Below are 18,440 nucleotides of genomic sequence, written 5' to 3' on the forward strand. Positions count from 1 at the left end.
ATTTTGTTGTATTTTTACCTATACCAGTCGAATACACCCTCACCTTTGACCACTGCAAGGACTGATAAAGATGCCGCAGCATAACAGATTCATTCCATCGTTCATTCAGATTCCCAAGGATATCTTCCGCGTGAACTCGGCGTCTTCATCCCGTTCCGGGCTTGACCAGGTCCTAGGCGACCACACGGCGTGTTCGACCTCCTTACAACTGGAGGGAAAGTACAACCGAAGGCTCTCGACCCAGTTTCTTACGAATGTAAATTCATGATAGTCAAAACATTCAGATTTATTTCACTAATATATCTCAGTCCCTAATGGTGCTTCCATGGGTCCTAACTCTAGGACACAGCAGAATCTCGTTCGCACTGTCAAACCCTGGGGTGGTGCCACTATTTACGTATATGCTATTATGGCTGGTATGTTCCTCTAATCCTTGGAAGCTCTCCCGTCCATTAACTAAAGTTATACAGGAATCGTTCTCCCTAACGATCTTATTCTTGTCCACGAATTTCGCGACCATTACTCACTACAGGCCCGGAAAGAGATGACAGTAGAAGGTACAAGGACGAGTGGTTACAGCGATACCCTCAGGTGACCGAGTGAGTTCTTCTATCCGAATGATTTCCTATGAAGCATTAGATATCCCTTGTTATACATAGACAAGTTCTCTATACGGGTTGTACTTTTTACTGCTTTCGTATAAATCTAAAAGGACATCAAAAAAGACATCTAAAAAGGGCATCACATATAACAGCCCTAATATCATCTTGGGCAAATAATCCTGTGTACGGTCAGCACTATGGACCGTCTCTCTATTGTTGCTTAGTGGTTCTTCTAGCGTTCAGACCTCTGGCCCGACATTCGAGACAAATCAGACACTAAAACGGGAACCAGTACCTAACAAAGACGCCTACTATACATGTGAGAATACCGAAAATGCGAAGAGATGTCAGAAACCGTTATATCCGCGCTAAGTCTGAAAGCTTGTGCAGCTTTATTTTGGAAGGAGCCCACTGTGAGCTAATCTATCCACATCATACCCTCTCTTAGCTGTATAAAGAATGGGTTATTGAACTATAAACCAATAGAGATTTTACTAGCTTAGGAGTACCTAAAGCTCTCTTTCGTTAATACTAACCATAAGTCTGGAAATATGAACTGTGTTATGTTCCACCGAATAAGTATTGGAAGAATCAGTGGACTACATGTGTACATAGCACTTTATGTACCGATACCTGGCCCTGGAGTCCATGGTGATGTGATTAATTCGTCATCGAGCTCCCCTTTCCGGCAGAACTTAGCACTAGGTATATATGTATCTCCATTAGTGGTTTTCTGCTTCTCGATTCAACGCCATATCGTCTGTATAGCGATGTTTCAAAATATCCTTCGTCATCTGCAAGCCCCTGCACTTAGCACCTCCCATCTACCGAATCGCCGCCCGTTCTCATATGTGTCGAGGCACTCAGATTTTCCAGCAAGCTTGTATCAATTTCAGATACACCGCGACTCGAGGCTTTATGACAGAGCGTTTAAACAAGACGACTGGGAATACGAGGATGGAATAGAAGTTACTGCGGACGGCTTAGTGCACCCAAATATAACTCCGGATTGTATGCGAACACAACTTCACATTATTGATCTGCTAACTTATTCAGTTTCGAATGGTGCATTGTTCATGCCAAATACGCGCTACATGCAAGAGATCACACGGAGGTCGAATGATTATTATTTGGAAGATGCAGAAAGTGGTAAGCCCGCCGCCGAAGCTCATTATTTGTGTATACCCAAAGGTGATTAAACGCCCTTGACGATAGGTGCAGAACTAACTTTTCTATCTTATAAGGCACAACTATTCCAAAGTCGTTGATTCTTTTCCGTGAACGTACTTCTCGCTTCTCCCTACAACCCGCGCATCCGATGTCACTTGAAGGTATGCTTAAGATAAGTCCCTAAGAGAGGAATAATTGCTGACATTTAGTAAAGGCCTCAATAAAACCTTGACTCATTTTTATCTCGATTTTGGGCGCACCTTCAATCCAGACTCTTGGCTTGATAGGAACCCCTACCATGAGGCGTTTTCTGATTACGAGGAAGAGTGGATGAACCACTGATACGCATGCTGGATTGTATGTCTTTTGTGTTTGAATAGCAGGTGCTAATACGAGAGTATCAAGATTAACCATCTCCTTCCGATGCCTATACATGTCCACGGGTAGTCCTGAGTGCTGTGTAGTTGTAGCTTCAGCATATAAAAGACGATAAAACGTTTTTCCTGAAGGTTTTAGTGGGGAACGGATAAGTAAATTGAGACTGGTCATATGAATCATCCGTTTGAGACATTGTAGCAATTTTCTAGAATTTACGACCCCTCGGGCTCCTAAAAGAGTTTAAGTCGATAATCGCATTGTGATAACCTTGGGCAAAGCAGAAATATTATTAATGGGTATATGGTACCTCGCTCCACCACCAAAGTTTGGTGGTGGCTAATGTCACTCTCTACCCGGAGTCCGTCCACCGCCGGTTTTGGAACATTTGCCATTTTCTCTCTTCGAATTCTTCCCCCGCCCCATATCTCAACACCTTCGAATATCTTTGGTGATCCTTGCTTTGCAGAATCCGAGTAGTTGCCCCTCCGACTACTCTTTTGCCTCAACGGCCCTCGGTTCCGGAACCCTCATCCCAGCGTCAACAGTCCATCTCGACTTTGCGATGCTAGGCTTTTCCGGCAATCCAGTAAAATATTGTTGCTAAAGGGGTGGTTCACAATAATCAAACCCCGGTCGCATCCCGCATTCATTACTGTCGCCAGCTGAAGAGCTGTGTGATCGAGTCGCGCGAGCTCCGAGAGCTTCAGTTTCTGCGAGCTTTGCGGTTAAACATGCTACCGCAATGTCAAGGCCCCGTCTGGGCCGTTGACGACTTGTCTCGTTGCTTCCAGCGCAAGTGGGTCTACACCAATGGCAATCCCGACCGTTGAAATTTTATGCTGATCACGAGATACCTTTTAATAGCATTCTTCAGGTTATACTTCCCCTCACGGTCTGCGGCGGTTCACTGCTGCTGATCCTAATTCGCCTCGCTCATCGATATGTCCTCACCCGAAAAGGTGTCGCTTACAAGATCATCCCGAACCATGACTCCGAAGATGAGGTCCCCAGTGCGACGCAGGAAAACGAGTGCGATCGGATACTGTCCCAAGCTGTACAGCACGAACAATCTCAGGTCGAGGTCAATCGCCCGCGTGGAGAGATCACCGTTGTATTACTCGAAATCGCAGCTTTGATTGGACAAGCTGCGGTCTACATCGTCATTTTGTCGACTCACGCCTGGGGCCGACATGGAACTCTTCCCGCCGTGGCTGGGCTTGTATCGTGGGGCTATATCCTTTTCTTGGTGCTGGTCCGGTTCCTCCTATCGACCATGGATCTTTCTTCCGCGCCGAGACTATGGACCCATACGGCAATCCTGTACAGCTTCCAGTGGTTGTTCAACATCATGGTCTTCCGATCCGCCATTATCCACCCCTTGTCTCAGAACGCCCTGATCCTCAGCAGTGTTCAGTTCACTCTAAGTACGGTGCTACTATTTATTGCACTCACCACTCGCCGAGGCAATAAGCCAGTTCTGGTTGAGCGCGAAGATGGATTGGAGCCTCCGACGCATCCCATGGCCAGTTTGTTCTCTCTTGCAACATTTTCCTGGCTCGACCCTTTGGTCATGAAGGGCTATCGCCAACCCCTGGAGATGGAGGATGTTTGGAACCTGACCCCCTCTCAGAAAGCTGCGAACGTGCTTATAGACTTCCGCAAGAGACAAATGAAAGGCTCTTTGGCATGGAAGCTGATACGGTTCTTCATGGGGACTCTTCTTAAGCAGGGTGCCTGGACGATCTTCGCCAATTTATTCGTTTTCATGCCCAGTCTACTTCTCAAGGCTATCCTCGAGTACGTCGAAGATCCTCGGTCGACCACGCCCAATGCGGCTTGGTTGTTCGCCATTCTGCTTTTCTGTTGCGCCGCGGTCCAGGGTGTGGCAGATGGACAATCCTTGTTCATTGGTCGCAAGATGGGTGTGAAAATCCGTGCGATCATTATTGGTGAAATCTATGCCAAAGCTCTTCGCCGCAAGGCAGGCGCTTCCCTGGAGGCTGCCAAGAAGGAAGATCCAATCTTGCCCAAGGATAAGAAGAGAAAGCTCTTTTCCTTTGGTCGCAAGAAGAAGGCCGCGAATGGAAATGATGCCGAGGCTGGAAAAAAGCCAGACACAGAAGCGGAGGAACCCACGCAAGCCAATGTTGGCACAATCATCAACTTGATGGCGATCGACTCGTTCAAGGTAAGCGAGGTTGGCGCCTATCTCCACTTCTTGTGGGCTAGTGTGCCAGTGCAGATCATAATGGCGATTACTCTGCTCTACCACATCATGGGTTTCAGCTCATTTGCTGGTATCGGCCTGATGGCCCTCATGCTGCCTATCAACCTTTTCATCGCCCGCCAGTTCAACAAGGTCCAGAACCAGATTTTAAAGGGCACCGATGCCCGTATTCACGCCACTAACGAAGTCCTCCAAAACATCCGCATCATCAAGTACTTTGCTTGGGAGCAACGATTCCAAGACATTGTCGGCGAGAAGCGCAAGACCGAACTAAAAGCCTTGCGCAGGCGATACATCCTCTGGTCCTCTGCCGCAACCGTCTGGTACGGCACGCCTATTCTCATCACGTTCATGTCCTTCTTCTTGTACACTGTGGTCGAGAAAAAGCAATTGACTCCGTCGATCGCTTTCCCTGCCTTGTCTATGTTCTCCTTGCTGCGTGTGCCCTTGGACCAGCTCGCGGATATGGTGGCCCACGTTCAGGAATGTAAGGTTTCCCTAGACCGCGTGGACAAGTACCTGAACGAGGAGGAAACGGGAAAATACGATCAACTCCGTGATAGTTCTACCCCAGGAACACCTGCCAAGATTGGTCTTGAAAATGCAACACTATCCTGGAACAGCTCTACTGCTGAATCCCCAGATACCGAATCCGATGCCGACTTGGACGCTTTCCGTTTGATTAATGTCGACGTCGAATTCCTTGTCGGCAAGCTTAACATCATTGTTGGCCCCACTGGATCTGGAAAGACCTCCCTGCTCATGGCTTTGCTTGGAGAAATGAAGCTTCTCGAGGGTCGTGTTCATCTCCCCGGTGGAATGTCCAACAGGGCAGACCTCCCAGTGGACCCTGAAACTGGTCTGGTTGACAGCATTGCTTATTGTGCCCAGGAAGCATGGTTGGTCAACGATACCGTAAAGGAAAATATCATCTTCGCCTCTCCCTATGATGAGCGTCGCTATCGTGCAGTGCTAAAGGCATGCGCTCTGGAACGTGACCTTGCTATCCTTGATGCTGGCGATCAAACTCTTGTTGGCGAGAAGGGCATCAGTTTGTCTGGTGGCCAGAAGCAGCGAATCTCTCTGGCTCGCGCTATCTACAGCAGTGGCCGCCACTTGCTGCTAGATGACTGTCTCTCTGCTGTCGATTCTCATACCGCCAAGCACATCTTCCGCCAGGCTCTTACCGGCCCTCTGATGTTTAACCGCACATGCATTTTGGTAACACATAACGTTGCTTTGACTGTCCCCCTATCGGATCACGTTGTGGTACTTGAGAACGGTAGAATTTCCGTCCAGGGCCGTCCTAACGATGTCGCCGCTACTGGTGCATTGGGCGATGAGTTCCTCAAGTCTCGACCCGATTCCCGGCCCAGCTCCCGCGGACTCTCCCGTGCTCCATCGGACCACGAAGCCGAGGATGAAGATTTGAACGGAAACCCGAATGGAAAGCAAGAAGACAAGGCCAAGCTCACTGAATCCAAGGCTACTGGTAGTATCAAGTGGTCGACCGTCAGCATGTACCTCCGCGCCATGGGCCCGTGGTACTATTGGATCGGTGCTGTTCTTGTGTTCTGCTTGCAGCAATTGGGCTCTGTTTCTACCAACATCTGGATTAGACAGTGGGCAAACTCTTACCATCGCGCCAAGGTCGGGACTGAGGATGCCGGGCAGTACGCCGCCGCGGCCCACCTCAAGCCCCCCACTTTCAACGTTGGAAGCGTTGGGCGCGTGAGCAGCTGGAGTCTGCCCCAACTTGGCGCAAGCTCTGCCGGCGAGGCTGATGGCGAGGTGAACGTGGCTTATTACTTGGGTGTCTATGCACTCCTGGGATTCTTCTATATCGCAATCTCTTTGTCTCGGGAAGCTGTCCTGTTCTGGGGTTCGCTCCATGCATCATGGAAGATTCATGATCGCCTTCTCAGGGCGGTCATGCACGCCAAGTTCCGATTCTTTGACTCCACGCCTCTTGGACAACTGATGAACCGGTTCTCTAAGGATGTTGAGTCTGTCGATCAGGAGGTTGCTCCTGTCGCTATCGGCATGCTCCACAGTCTGGCATCTGTGATTATGATTGTCATTCTGATCTCGTGGATCACGCCAGGATTCTTAATTGCTGGTGTGTTCATCACCCTGGTGTACACTGCCCTCGGTGCCGTCTATTTGAACTCTTCCCGAGACCTCAAGCGTTTGGAATCTGTGCAGCGCAGTCCGCTGTACCAGCAGTTCGGTGAGACCCTGAACGGTATCGTCACCATTCGTGCCTACGGTGATGGTCCTCGCTTCATGGTTGACAACCACCGCCGCATCAATGCCTACAACCGGCCACACATCTACCTCTGGGCTAGCAACCGCTGGCTCGCTCTCCGTGTCGATTGGACCGGTGCTCTGGTCTCGTTCTTCTCAGCTACATTTGTGTTGTTGAATGTTGGAACGATCGATGCAGGTGCCGCTGGTCTTTCGCTGACCTACGCCGTCACGTTCACAGAGAACGTCCTCTGGCTTGTGCGTCTGTACTCTGAGGTCCAGCAAAACATGAACTCTGTCGAGCGTGTAAGAGAATATCTTGATGTGGACCAGGAAGCACCTTCTATTATCGAAGAATCACGACCTGCGTCCAATTGGCCCAGCCAAGGTGCGGTCGAGTTCAATAACTATAGTACGCGGTACCGACCTGATCTGGACCCGGTTCTCAAGGAGGTTTCGTTCTCTGTAAAGGCCGGCGAAAAGGTCGGCATTGTGGGTCGCACAGGTGCTGGCAAGAGTTCCCTCGCCCTGGCTCTCTTCCGCGGTCTCGAAGCCGAGAAGGGTCAGATCATCATTGATGGTGTTGACATCGGATCAATTGGACTGCGGGATTTGCGCGAGGCAATCACCATTGTTCCCCAGGATCCGACCCTGTTCACAGGAACCCTCCGCAGCAACCTCGATCCATTCGGTCTCTTCAGCGACGAGCAGATCTTCACAGCGCTTCGCCGTGTGCACCTAATCGGATCCAGCACCTCAGGCACTGCAACCCCCACAACCTCAAGCAGTCTCACTGCGACGGAAAGCAACATTAACGGCAACGCCAACGGAGTGAGCAGCAGCGCAGTGACAGTAGTCGACAATAAAAACGTCTTCAACAACCTCGACAGCCAAGTCTCGGAGTCCGGCTCCAACCTCTCCCAAGGCCAGCGTCAGCTCCTTTGCCTCGCCCGCGCCCTACTCAAAACCCCCGCGTCTTAATGATGGACGAAGCAACCGCATCCATCGACTACGCCACCGATGCCAAGATCCAAGAGACCCTCCGCGAACTTAGCAATAGCACAATCATCACAATTGCACACCGTCTGCAGACCATCATCGACTACGACAAGGTCCTTGTCCTCGATCACGGCCGCGTCATCGAGTACGACCACCCCTGGACCCTCATCAACAAAGAAGACGGCCTCTTCCGCGGCATGTGCGATAACAGCGGGAATATGGATGTTCTACTAGATGGGGCTCAGCGTGCTTGGACCCAGAAGCGTCTTGTTGATGATTCTTAAGCAACGGCGTTTGCTGTTGTTCTTTTCTTTATTTTTCCTATCTCATAGAATCTCGCGTACATATCCATTGTTACCCTACTTTGTCTATTAGTTATCTGTTATTGTTAAAAAACTTGTGTCGCGCTTATTGCGCGTGCGAATATACTAATAAGGATATAAATGAAGTCCTGAATTTGCCTGCGACGCTATAACTTGTATCGCGCTCATTGTTCCACCGTCCTAGGTTCTCCAGCGTCCTTACTCTCCAGTGTGTCCCTACTCCCTAGTTATTCCCTACTCGCCAGTTATTCCCTACCCACCAGTTATTCCCTACTCGCTAGTAATTCCCTATGGTTGACGGACTGAAAACCTAGGTAGACCTAGACTAGTGGACGTACGTCTAGCTTAGACTTAGGTCCGTAGCAGACCTAAAACCACAACCTTCTGACCACCTAAGCCCAAGGTCCCTGTTTCTAAGTCTAGAGTAGTTGCAAGACCGTGATCTCAAGACCCGCCAGGCGGTTTGTTTCGGCATTACTTATTTTATATTGCGCCACAATAGCAGCGCGACGGGGGCATCGGCGTCATGTCCACGATAAGCGTCAACTCGTAAGGTTTTGATGCTTAAAGCTGTTTCCTTTGAAGTTCTACGTCATATCATTTAAATAATAGGTGGTAATTGTTTATTGGTTATACAGTGATATTCGAAATCAGTTTTACCACCACACTCTTTTGAATTGATTCCCGAACCCTGATTTGAAACACGCCAATCCAATTTTAGTCCTTCCTAAGTAATCCCTGCGGAACTATATTGTATTCACTGGTAACGATAAATAAGTCATTGTTATTTGTCATGTCCATACAGCCAAGAAAGAAAGGTCGACCCATTTTCTTTTGTTCTCTGGTTGTTCACGGATACCCATCAATTGGCTCACAGCTAGCTGGGCTCCTCGCACATCATAATCCATACTCACGTTAGTCTCATCTGGTATTTCCACAAATTGGCCGATCAGAGCGAGATTGGTCATCCCTTCTGGTATCAGGTTTGGACGATCTCCACAAGCTCGGGGCAGTAGTGAGGCTGTCCTCCGTGGCATCACGCATGGGACTGTGATGGAGTTGTTGAGGATTGGTTCCGAAGGGAAGCCGAGGTGCCATAACAATTCAGTCATTATTTCCTCCCCAGAACAAACGAGCATTGGCTTTTTCACAAAGCTACCCTCGCGTTCTGGACAAAGAGCATACCCCCAGAAGGTTTGTACATTGTTGGGTTGAAGAGAGAAAAATGGTTGGCGTGGGATACACACACTCATCTTCCAATCGCTGTCTTTCAAAGATACTAAGCTCCCCTTGCCTGGCTTGTCAGATGTCAGTTTGACGAAGCGGTTGAAGAACTCAACATCCTTGAGTGTAACAGTAAAGGTCTCCAACCTAGATTCTGTGACACGAGTGCAGAAATTGTATGGATCTCCAAACCTCGGATTCTCTGTTCGTAGATTCAGCCACAATGACCAGTTTTCATCTAGCATATCTTCGTCAAACATCGTAATTAGAGGTGGCGGGCTTTTGTTGGTACCACTCGACGAGCCTGACGTGACAGATCCAAGGGAGACGATAACGATGTCATCGGGACAGACAGTGATAGTTTCCTGGGAGCTATCATGCAATACACGAATAGCTGAAACTGTTTCTCTACCAGTGTCCAAAATAATATCTGTGACCTTAGTGCACAGTCTGAAATCAACCCCTTCCTTTTGAAGATACTGAATAATCGGCATGATAATTGATTCAAATTGATTGAATCGAGTGCAATCTAGAGGACGCTTGGTGTTTAAGCCCCGAAAGTCGTGGAAGAACTTGCGAAGGCATCGCCGGAATTCGGCAGCACTGTGCCACGGCTGGAAGGTAAATCTGTTATTTATTCTTAGCATTTGTGCGATAGCCTAGCTTTTTTTTTAGGTCGGGCAGCCCACATAGTAGAGAAAACAATCCAGAGTCTGCTGTCGAAGAAAGGTTTATCGAAAATCTGATTAATTCGTTTTCTGTTCAAACTTTCCTCAGATCTGAATAGGAGCATCGTCAGCTTCATTCGATCTTTTAGGCTTAGGTCGCGTTCGTTGGCGTCTATTCTCTTCGGTCCATGGTCTCCTTGGACCAAGATGTGTGTGACAGGAACATCTTGGCAGCCTTCATCCTCAAGATATTTTTCTATATCCTTCAAGACTGTCCTTCCCGAACCGCTGGCCGAAGGCACGACACCAAGTAGCTTTTCCATGCAACCGTTATTGAAGCTTGGCAGGCATCCAGGTCGATGATCGTATCCGTTGAAGGGATCGCCAGTACTGGTTATGCCGTCTCCAGGTGTGTCTTGAGACTCGAGGATATGGATATTAGAGGCGGGCACGTTGGCATACGAAATCAGATGAATAGCTGAAGCCAATGACGCAATACTACTCCCTAGTATCCAAGCATCGACCTTGTTAGGCGTCCGAGAGGCATGGGCTAGGGCAGCTTGCTGTTGACGAATCATCGCAGACCAGGTTCGTTTTCGAATAAAAGTTCACAGATTGTGTTTATGGATTCTGATTTCTCTCTCGGGGTGGATCACTGTCGCATTCTCTACCTAAGTACTTTGGGTAGGGAATGTGAAAAGAGTAATGACGTCATCCACATGTGGCACGTATCCCAATATGAATGTGAGGGGCACAGAGGTTGCGAGTGTACGTAGGTATAGCAGATTCCCTTGTGTACCTAGGTACCTAGGTAATAAATACATCATCATGTAAGGTCCCGCGTTATATAAAATTCAGGGTCTGGCCTTGGGAACTGGGGATCTACGACCATGCCGTATCTAGATTAGCGTTTTTCAAATTAGAGTTCGGGAATTAATTCGAAAGAGCGTGGTAAAACCGATTTCGAATATTACTGTTCATTCCCTCCACAGGTTCACAAACCGTCGGCGATGCAGACCCTTTGGGTACAATCTCACATGGTCTTCATGCTCCGTTGCTGAGCAGACAGACACTCTGGTTTGTGTTTCCATTACAACTTGCTCCCAATGTGCACACCTGTCTTCGGGAATCCTGTGTCACTACCTACGCTCTTTGATTGTTTCTCGAGCCCTAATGTCAAAGGAAGGATAACATTCTTTAGGCAGCGTACAAAACCACCACCATTTCAAGGACATGGGTATCGTAAGATTGAAAAATATTCCGTAACCTCACAATAGAAAAGCTATGGTATCATTCCTCGTTGACTATTGTGCTGCTCGTGCTGTCCTGCTGAATGACATACAATTTGTTTCAATTTCAATGCGACAATTTGGTCTTAACATTCGTGAGGATCGTCCTGTCCCTCCTTGTTTGTAGGTTCATCTTTAATGTCTGTTTGGTGAAGGAGAGGACTCTTCTCAAGACTCGCACTTTTCCTATACTTATCTTGGTTGGCATCTTCGTCAACATTACTAGAGGCTGGAATAGAGGCATAAGGGTGCGAAATGCTTTCCCGATGAGGATGGGCTGTGCCCGGTTGAATAGCGCCGTGGTCAGTCTCGCAATCAGCGGCACAAAGAGCGAAATCGCCAGAGTCAAAATATGTCCGTTCCTCCCGGTTGTTAGTTATCGTGCGTCATAAGAAACTGTATTCTAAGTACCTTAGACTTTTGAGCTAGTAAGCCTCCACGCGGCAGCTTTCCGTACTTTTTGTTGAGACGGTTCTCGGATTTAGACAATGGCTGAGAGGATTAGCGTCGTTGGTTTCAGGAATGACGGAACCTACTTCGGGATCTGGTCCTCCTGACTGCATTCTGAGAGATTAGTCCTGTGTTTTCATATAATTTTCCAGGCATGCGATGGGAACTGCATCTGAACAGGATACTCTAGATTCTCGAGCCGAAATGTTCATGACGTTATTTGTCCTGTCGCGTGATCCAATGGCGATTAGTCAGCTAGACCAGCGGCCCAGGGGGCAACTGGAAAACTGTACAGATCAAGTCGTCGTTACGAGACAGGAATATTGCTATTCCGGAGACATTCACAATACAATGAATGAATCCTAGCATTAGTGCTGTAGAAGTAATCAAAGAGTGGTGTAGCGGTGGTGTAGTGGTAGGCTCCCCAGGCAACCTACAGGATGACGATCTTTGGTCAGAGTGCTCATCATTTGGAAATTAGTATCACAGTAATTAATAACGACATTTTGAAGGTATACGGTCATTTTCGGGGTAAATCCCACAGGCCCCCATATTCTAGGTGTAATCTTATGTCTATTCCATCATTGGACGGCACAGCACATGTCAGAATATATGCTTCTGATAGAGAACGAGAATGCTTGCAATATTACTCGAGGTCATGTAAAGCTTTCTTTCAATGTACCATTAGCTCGATGAGTTAGTTATGTGCTATGTGCTAGGTAGGTAGATTCATGGCGCTTCCTTTTAGTGTAGCAATCATCGAAGTACTTGTATTCAAATAAATAAGCCTCCAGTGGCCCTTGACACTGGAAAACACTCTTATCCGACAAAGCGTGTGTGTGAGGATGACCCCAAAGAACAGAATGGAATATCTTCAATCTGAACATGCCTCCCCATCTTCAATGCCCAAGCTGCTTCTTCGCCAGCGAGTTCCGAACACGCAGCGCGTAGCGTTTCATTCCGCCCGCATAAATGCCATCTTCCATATCTCCTCCACTCAATTGACATTCTCATTGTTTGTTGCAAGTTGGGGCGGGAAGGTGATTCCAGTTGGGTCACGACATTCGGACGATCCGTCACGGAGGATTGACCGAGTCATTCGGGATATACGCCCGAGCCCTGATTCCAGAGGTCGTATTTCCCCATCGTTCTCGATGTATTTTCCATCAAATTGTGCAAGAAATCCCATATCGGAAATGGGGTCGATCCAATGGAACCCATGGACGGGGCTGGAGTCCCACAGTAATGAAACAAGCCTCCGACCGAGTGGAGAAAGGGCAGAGCTCCCAAGGCCAGAATATGCGATTTCCTATCGCATAGCCCTGGCTTCTCTTCGTAGAGAAGCGCATATAAAAGCAGTGTGAGATGTTTTCAACAGGAAAATTAATCCAACAGCCACACTCGCATTCTCACTTCTTAGCTCGGATCCCCCGCATTACGGTAAAGAAACACACGATCGCAGCCGAGACAACGAAAAATCCAAACGAAGGCCAGTAAATCGGGTGGATGTCCGATCCTAATGCGGCCACGACAGAATCTTTCAGACGGGACTGGGCGTGGGACTGGGACTGCCTCAGCTTTGTGTTCTGGTATGTGTACCTAAGCGGTTGTGCCGGCGCATCCGTGCCGATCGCTGAATGCGGATCCGGAAGTGATTTTTGAAGCTCCGTCTCCATTTTATGCTGCTTTGATTCCGGCTCCGGTGACGGGTTTGACGAGGGCACGAAGCCTGCTTCGCGCATGGCTGTCTCTTTCAACATGGCTGCGAGCTCATCTTGATCGGGTAGGGTTTCTGGGAAGTAGTATCGCCTATTGTGCGTGTTGGCTGACGCAAGGGATTTGAATGCGATTGAGTTTTCGTAGGGAGTAGGAAGTGCGAGGATTTGGATTGAGTGCATTAATATGAAGAGCAGGGCTAGTTTGCGGGCCATCTTGAGATGCCCTGGTGATATGGTGATATGGCGATACGGTGATAACGGATGGGCGCGGGTGGGGATTGTAGATTTGATAAGATCGACACGCTTTTTCGTCTGGGAGGATATGATTATATATAGAATAAGAGTAAGAGAGTAAGAGAGAAGGAAAAAGGAAGAAAGTAAATGGATGATAACAAGATGAGCAAGAGACGCACGTGGATTCGGATTCGGATTCGGAAACGGAGGTCCTCTGCATAAGACACTTTATGATACTTTTCTAAGGTTCCTTAGCCTATGATTTAGTATAATTTAGTCTGATTTTAGCTATAAAAGTAAAAGTCCAGGCCCTTATCTTTCTCTTTTTAAGGGCCTATCTGTCCAGCCTTATAAAGCCCTCCAGGATTGGCCAATAGATCATACCCTAATGCACCCTTGGACCCTTTCCCCTCAGCTATAATTGTGCAATTTTTCCCGCCAAGGCACAGCAGAAAAAAGCCATGAACTTCCTAATCGCATCCCTCCAATAATCCAGAATACATGGAGCACGGAGCTACATCCTTGGTGAAGCTAAGCGCCCGTGGCGCAAAAGCACAAGCTCTCCACCAGTGCCAAGACAACGAAACACGCCAAGACAAGATTCCCGTCGTGCTCCCCGTCGTGCTCCCTGTCGTGCAACCACTGGCAATATTAGCCTGCAAACACGCTGCGACACACAAGCCGCTAGTGAGTAGGTCTGGCAGCGTGATGCCGTGCGCAATCGGTCTAAGAGTATCACCACCGACACGATTCGTCTACCCCGGGCGCACATCTCCAGGCTGAAGTGTAGGAGGGGTAGCTGAAGACTCGATATCTGAGGTCGAAGTCGCCAGTCTGTGGTGCTGCGGCTGGTCGGTCTAGTGTTAAAATGCCGATGCGAGGTGAGGATTAGTCTGTGTTCTTGTTCTTTATTGTTGACTTGTCAGTGTGGCACACTGCACACACAACAATGAAGATAGATATATAAACATTCTCAACCTGAACATAAACCACTCGATACGCAAGAACTTGTTTTAGCACACACACCAATGACCATCGTTCCGATCAGGGCGAACATGATGGTGTAGATGGAATGCAGCAGCAGGGCATTGAGCGTCATCGACACGCTAATTATACCCGACGCCGCAACCATCATATAGCTCGCCTTGAACAGAACACCCAAGAACCTTGTCAACTGGCTTGTTAATGACCTGTGCCTTATCCGTAATGGAGTATAATAATTGGATGGTTGGATAGCACTTGATTTGGGGTATACATAGTTGGGGTATGTATGATTTAGTTATCTGTGTTGGGGTAGGCGCCTGCCAATATAGACGTGGAGATAGATTTTCAAATCAGTCTAACCAATCCAATAGCTCTATCTTTGCGCTGATAACTCCGTGATACTGATTTGAAGCAAGGGTCATCTTGAAGATGGATAGGATGGATTGTTGACCACAGAAGATATATACTATTGACCGGAGGAAATACGTATCAAAGATCATGAGATATGATGGGTTTCGTAGTCCAATCAAGAAGTTGCTATGGTATACTATTAATATCTCGGATTACACCTGTTCACTTCTCTAATATGGCACCAGCCTTTGCGGGCATCAAGGCCCCAGGCGGAGGAGGGTTCTTATTCTTGAACTCGTCGCAAACCTGTTCCATCGTCACAAATTCAACCCCCTCGTGCTTTTTGAAGTGTTCAATAAGCCTATTTAATGTCAGTCATACTCCGCACAACGTTATCATCACAGCATACCTTTCATGCATCAGCAGCACATGAGGTCTTCCCGAAACATCCGGGTGGATAGTAATCGGGAAGATAAACTCATCATACTCGCGGTAGAAGTAGTCAAAATGGTCGCGCCAGATATCCTCCACGTCCCGCGGGTTGACAAAACCATGGCTGTTAGGCGCGTCCTTAATGAACATCATCGGCGGTAGATCATCAATGTACCAGTTAGACGGGATTTCAACAAGTCCTGTTTGGGATCCATGCTCAAGAGGCTTCATCCAAGTCTCAGCCTTCTGCTTGTAATCGATCTTAGTCCAGGTGTCGCCTGTTCGGAGGTAGTAGGCCTGGCAGTCCTCGTGGCTCATACTGTGATCGTATTCGATGCCATAGTCGAGTAGGAGTTGAGCTCCTTCTTTGCTAGTTTCCCACCTATTTCGATTCGATTAGCACTATTGATATATCCCCAATTTAAGACAACTGTACCAGGGCGCCACGCTTCCTCGAGGAGGCTTTCCAGTGAATTCAGTCAACATCCGATATGTTTTGTCGAGCACATCACGCTGCTGCTCTAGAGACATGTCTGTCGGGTTCTCATGGGAATATCCGTGTAGGCCGATCTCGTGGCCCGCGTCACGGACTGCGGCCATGTCCTCCGGGAAGGTCTCGAGGGAGTGGCCGGGGATGAACCATGTTGACTTGATATCATATTTCTTAAACAACTTCAACAATCGTTGGGTTCCAATTGTCCCTGCCCAGTATCCTACATGATAGTTAGAGAGCAGAATTCCAGAAAAAGAACACTGAAACCTACCCCTGCTGATATCGTTCGTGGAATCCTCTCCACCATACGAGCCTAGCCAACCGGCTACAGCATCAACATCCACGCCATAGGTAATGAGAACTCGCTTTGGTGCCATTGTTGAATGATCAATTGTTCAAACTTGGAAGGGAAAAGGTTTGGCTTTTGAACCGCAAGTAGATGCGGGGAAAGTGAACCCCTCCCGTCGGGGTCGCACATATCCCATTGACAATTGCACATTTACTGATCTACTGATCTACTCATTTACGCGGTGATTTCTCATTTCTTATCAACTTACAACATCCCCGTTACCTCTGCCCATGTGAACTCCATCCACAATGCCGAGAAGTCTCCAACGGAATTGGGGTCCGCTATGTTGGGGTAGGCAGGTCACTGTCTCAGTGAGGTAGGCAATGAGACCCATTTTAATGGACTCCAAGTATACAGTGTTGGAGAATACCGATGGAGTAGGAAAAAGATATGACAACAATGGGGATTCCTCATCAACTGCGACTTTCCCCAAGGAAGATACTATCCAAGGCATATCCAACAGTGTCAAAGAGTGACCATGTCAGTTCTTTTCACAAGTATTTCAGAGTGAGTATTTCGATATTCGGTTATTGCAACATATGTATAATGACAGTTGTTATAGGAGCAACCCCGTCAAGCCGGGTGATGCAGAAGCCCTCCTCAAACCGCTCGGTCTGACCATCGACCCAGCCGAGGCGCAAGATTTCCACACACTTCTCGCAGCAGTCCACGACTGCGCGGAAAGCGTAGCCGCCTTGCCAGATTATCAACCAGTTCCCGACCAGACCAAGTATCCACGGGAGAATGTGCGCCGACCAAGTGAAAAAGAACAGGTTTTCGGGCAAGCCTGGGCACACCGATTTCTCATCCGGGGTAATCCCCAAGGCGGGCCGCTGGCAGGTAAATCCGTCAGCTTGAAAGATGTCATTGCGGTTGCGGGCGTGCCGCAGCTTCTGGGAAGCGATATTATTCCTTCTTGGAAACCGACTACGGATGCGACGGTTGTGACACGATTGCTTGAGGCGGGCGCTGATATTCATGGGACCTCGACATGTGAAAATATGTGCCACTCTACTTCTTCGTATACCAGTGCCCAGGGTACAGTGGAGAATCCAAACGCGAAGGGTTATTCGGCGGGCGGGAGTACCTCTGGCGGTGCAGCGCTAGTGGCCGCCGGTATAGTGGACATTACGATTGGGGGTGACCAGGGTGGCAGTATACGCGTGCCCGCTTCGTTTTGTGGATGTAAGATTCCTTTCTTCCTTGAGGGTGTACGTATGGCCTGTGAGCTAACTTTCCTTCTAGGCGTCGGCCTTAAACCCACTTATGGGCGCGTTCCCTTCACTGGGATTTCTAGCGGGAACGCCATGGATGACCACGCTGGCCCGCTAGCCCGAACAACACTCGAGGCTGCAGGATGCCTAGATGTTATTAGTGGATATGATGGTATCGATGATCGGGCGCTGGGTAGCTCGAATCCAGGCTCTACCAGATTCGCAGAAGCTCTTCAGCAGAACCGGAACGTACTTGACGGCTTCAAGGTCGGCATTGTTGTTGAAGGATTTGATCACAGTGCAGTAGGCCCATGTGTCAAGGGCGCAGTTCTGACTGCCGTCCAGAAATTCAAAGAACTGGGCGCAACAGTCGAGGAAGTATCTCTTCCCGAACATCTGCAAGGACCCGCGATCTGGACTATTCAGCAGCGAATTGCCGGTGCACAGACTCTTTTGGGCCAGAATACAGGCCGACGAGGGCTTTACATGACTGAGATGGAACGTGCACGACTTCCATGGACTGATGCTGGCTTCCAGAGAGCGTTCCCGTCCACAAAGAACGTTATCATTAACGGTCTCTATCTCATGCAACAATTCCCTGGTCTCTACGGCAAGACTGCCAACATCGGACGATTACTCAGTGACAAGTACGAAGCGCTGTTTGAGAAGTACGATATTCTGGTAATGCCTACAACGCCGGTCGTTGCCCCTCGACATGGAAAGCGAGAACTCCCGCTAGATTCCCTCAAGCCTAGTATGGGTCTTACAATCAACACTGCCATCTTCAATGTGACGGGTCACCCGGCACTATCCATACCCGTCGGATTTGCTCCTGCAAAGGAAGATAACCAGGTCATGTTGCCAGTTGGGATGCAGATTGTTGGTGGATTGTGGCAAGAAGAGAAGATCCTGCGGGCTGGACATGTCTGGGAGACTCATTTTGACTGGAAGAAGATGAACTACTCTACAGATTACAACTAGACCACAATGATGTTTAGAGGGGTCTAAAGATGTACAATGATAAGTACAACCCAAACCATTTTCATAATATAATATACAGGGTCATGTATATGAATATTATTTTTCTT

At 48.4% G+C, this 18,440-nt stretch overlaps 8 protein-coding genes across 8 annotated transcripts; 4 read left to right on the plus strand and 4 right to left on the minus strand.

Moving 5' to 3' along the window:
• Positions 1 to 70: 70 nt before the first annotated feature.
• Positions 71 to 595, plus strand: N7471_007257 (uncharacterized protein; the record flags this gene model as incomplete). The annotated part of the gene is made up of 3 exons (XM_057279976.1): positions 71 to 256; positions 350 to 416; positions 471 to 595. The coding sequence occupies 3 exons, from the start codon at positions 71 to 73 to the stop codon at positions 593 to 595; spliced, it is 378 nt and encodes a 125-aa protein (XP_057134236.1).
• A 777-nt stretch (positions 596 to 1,372) lies between these two features.
• On the plus strand, positions 1,373 to 2,114 carry N7471_007258 (uncharacterized protein; the record flags this gene model as incomplete). Its single annotated transcript, XM_057279977.1, has 3 exons — positions 1,373 to 1,793; positions 1,847 to 1,933; positions 1,987 to 2,114. 3 exons carry the CDS (start codon positions 1,373 to 1,375, stop codon positions 2,112 to 2,114), a joined length of 636 nt encoding a protein of 211 aa, XP_057134237.1.
• Positions 2,115 to 2,881: 767 nt separating this feature from the next.
• N7471_007259 (uncharacterized protein) lies at positions 2,882 to 7,907 on the plus strand (the record flags this gene model as incomplete). Its single annotated transcript, XM_057279978.1, has 3 exons — positions 2,882 to 2,946; positions 3,015 to 7,555; positions 7,618 to 7,907. The coding sequence occupies 3 exons, from the start codon at positions 2,882 to 2,884 to the stop codon at positions 7,905 to 7,907; spliced, it is 4,896 nt and encodes a 1,631-aa protein (XP_057134238.1).
• Positions 7,908 to 8,737: 830 nt separating this feature from the next.
• On the minus strand, positions 8,738 to 10,416 carry N7471_007260 (oleate hydratase; the record flags this gene model as incomplete). The annotated part of the gene is made up of 2 exons (XM_057279979.1): positions 8,738 to 9,797; positions 9,860 to 10,416. The coding sequence occupies 2 exons, from the start codon at positions 10,414 to 10,416 to the stop codon at positions 8,738 to 8,740; spliced, it is 1,617 nt and encodes a 538-aa protein (XP_057134239.1).
• A 797-nt stretch (positions 10,417 to 11,213) lies between these two features.
• N7471_007261 (uncharacterized protein) lies at positions 11,214 to 11,690 on the minus strand (the record flags this gene model as incomplete). Its single annotated transcript, XM_057279980.1, has 3 exons — positions 11,214 to 11,489; positions 11,539 to 11,619; positions 11,664 to 11,690. 3 exons carry the CDS (start codon positions 11,688 to 11,690, stop codon positions 11,214 to 11,216), a joined length of 384 nt encoding a protein of 127 aa, XP_057134240.1.
• A 1,296-nt stretch (positions 11,691 to 12,986) lies between these two features.
• Positions 12,987 to 13,508, minus strand: N7471_007262 (uncharacterized protein; the record flags this gene model as incomplete). The annotated part of the gene is made up of 1 exon (XM_057279981.1): positions 12,987 to 13,508. One exon carries the CDS (start codon positions 13,506 to 13,508, stop codon positions 12,987 to 12,989), a length of 522 nt encoding a protein of 173 aa, XP_057134241.1.
• A 1,549-nt stretch (positions 13,509 to 15,057) lies between these two features.
• N7471_007263 (polysaccharide deacetylase family protein) lies at positions 15,058 to 16,166 on the minus strand (the record flags this gene model as incomplete). The annotated part of the gene is made up of 4 exons (XM_057279982.1): positions 15,058 to 15,225; positions 15,274 to 15,678; positions 15,733 to 16,009; positions 16,061 to 16,166. 4 exons carry the CDS (start codon positions 16,164 to 16,166, stop codon positions 15,087 to 15,089), a joined length of 927 nt encoding a protein of 308 aa, XP_057134242.1. The 3' UTR covers positions 15,058 to 15,086.
• A 450-nt stretch (positions 16,167 to 16,616) lies between these two features.
• Positions 16,617 to 18,333, plus strand: N7471_007264 (putative amidase; the record flags this gene model as incomplete). The annotated part of the gene is made up of 3 exons (XM_057279983.1): positions 16,617 to 16,645; positions 16,701 to 17,323; positions 17,384 to 18,333. The coding sequence occupies 3 exons, from the start codon at positions 16,617 to 16,619 to the stop codon at positions 18,331 to 18,333; spliced, it is 1,602 nt and encodes a 533-aa protein (XP_057134243.1).
• Positions 18,334 to 18,440: the final 107 nt, after the last annotated feature.

Source organism: Penicillium samsonianum (genome assembly GCF_028829775.1).
Source record: "Penicillium samsonianum strain IBT 33392 chromosome Unknown utg000004l_segment0_segment0, whole genome shotgun sequence".
In the NCBI taxonomy this organism is placed as follows: domain Eukaryota; kingdom Fungi; phylum Ascomycota; class Eurotiomycetes; order Eurotiales; family Aspergillaceae; genus Penicillium; species Penicillium samsonianum.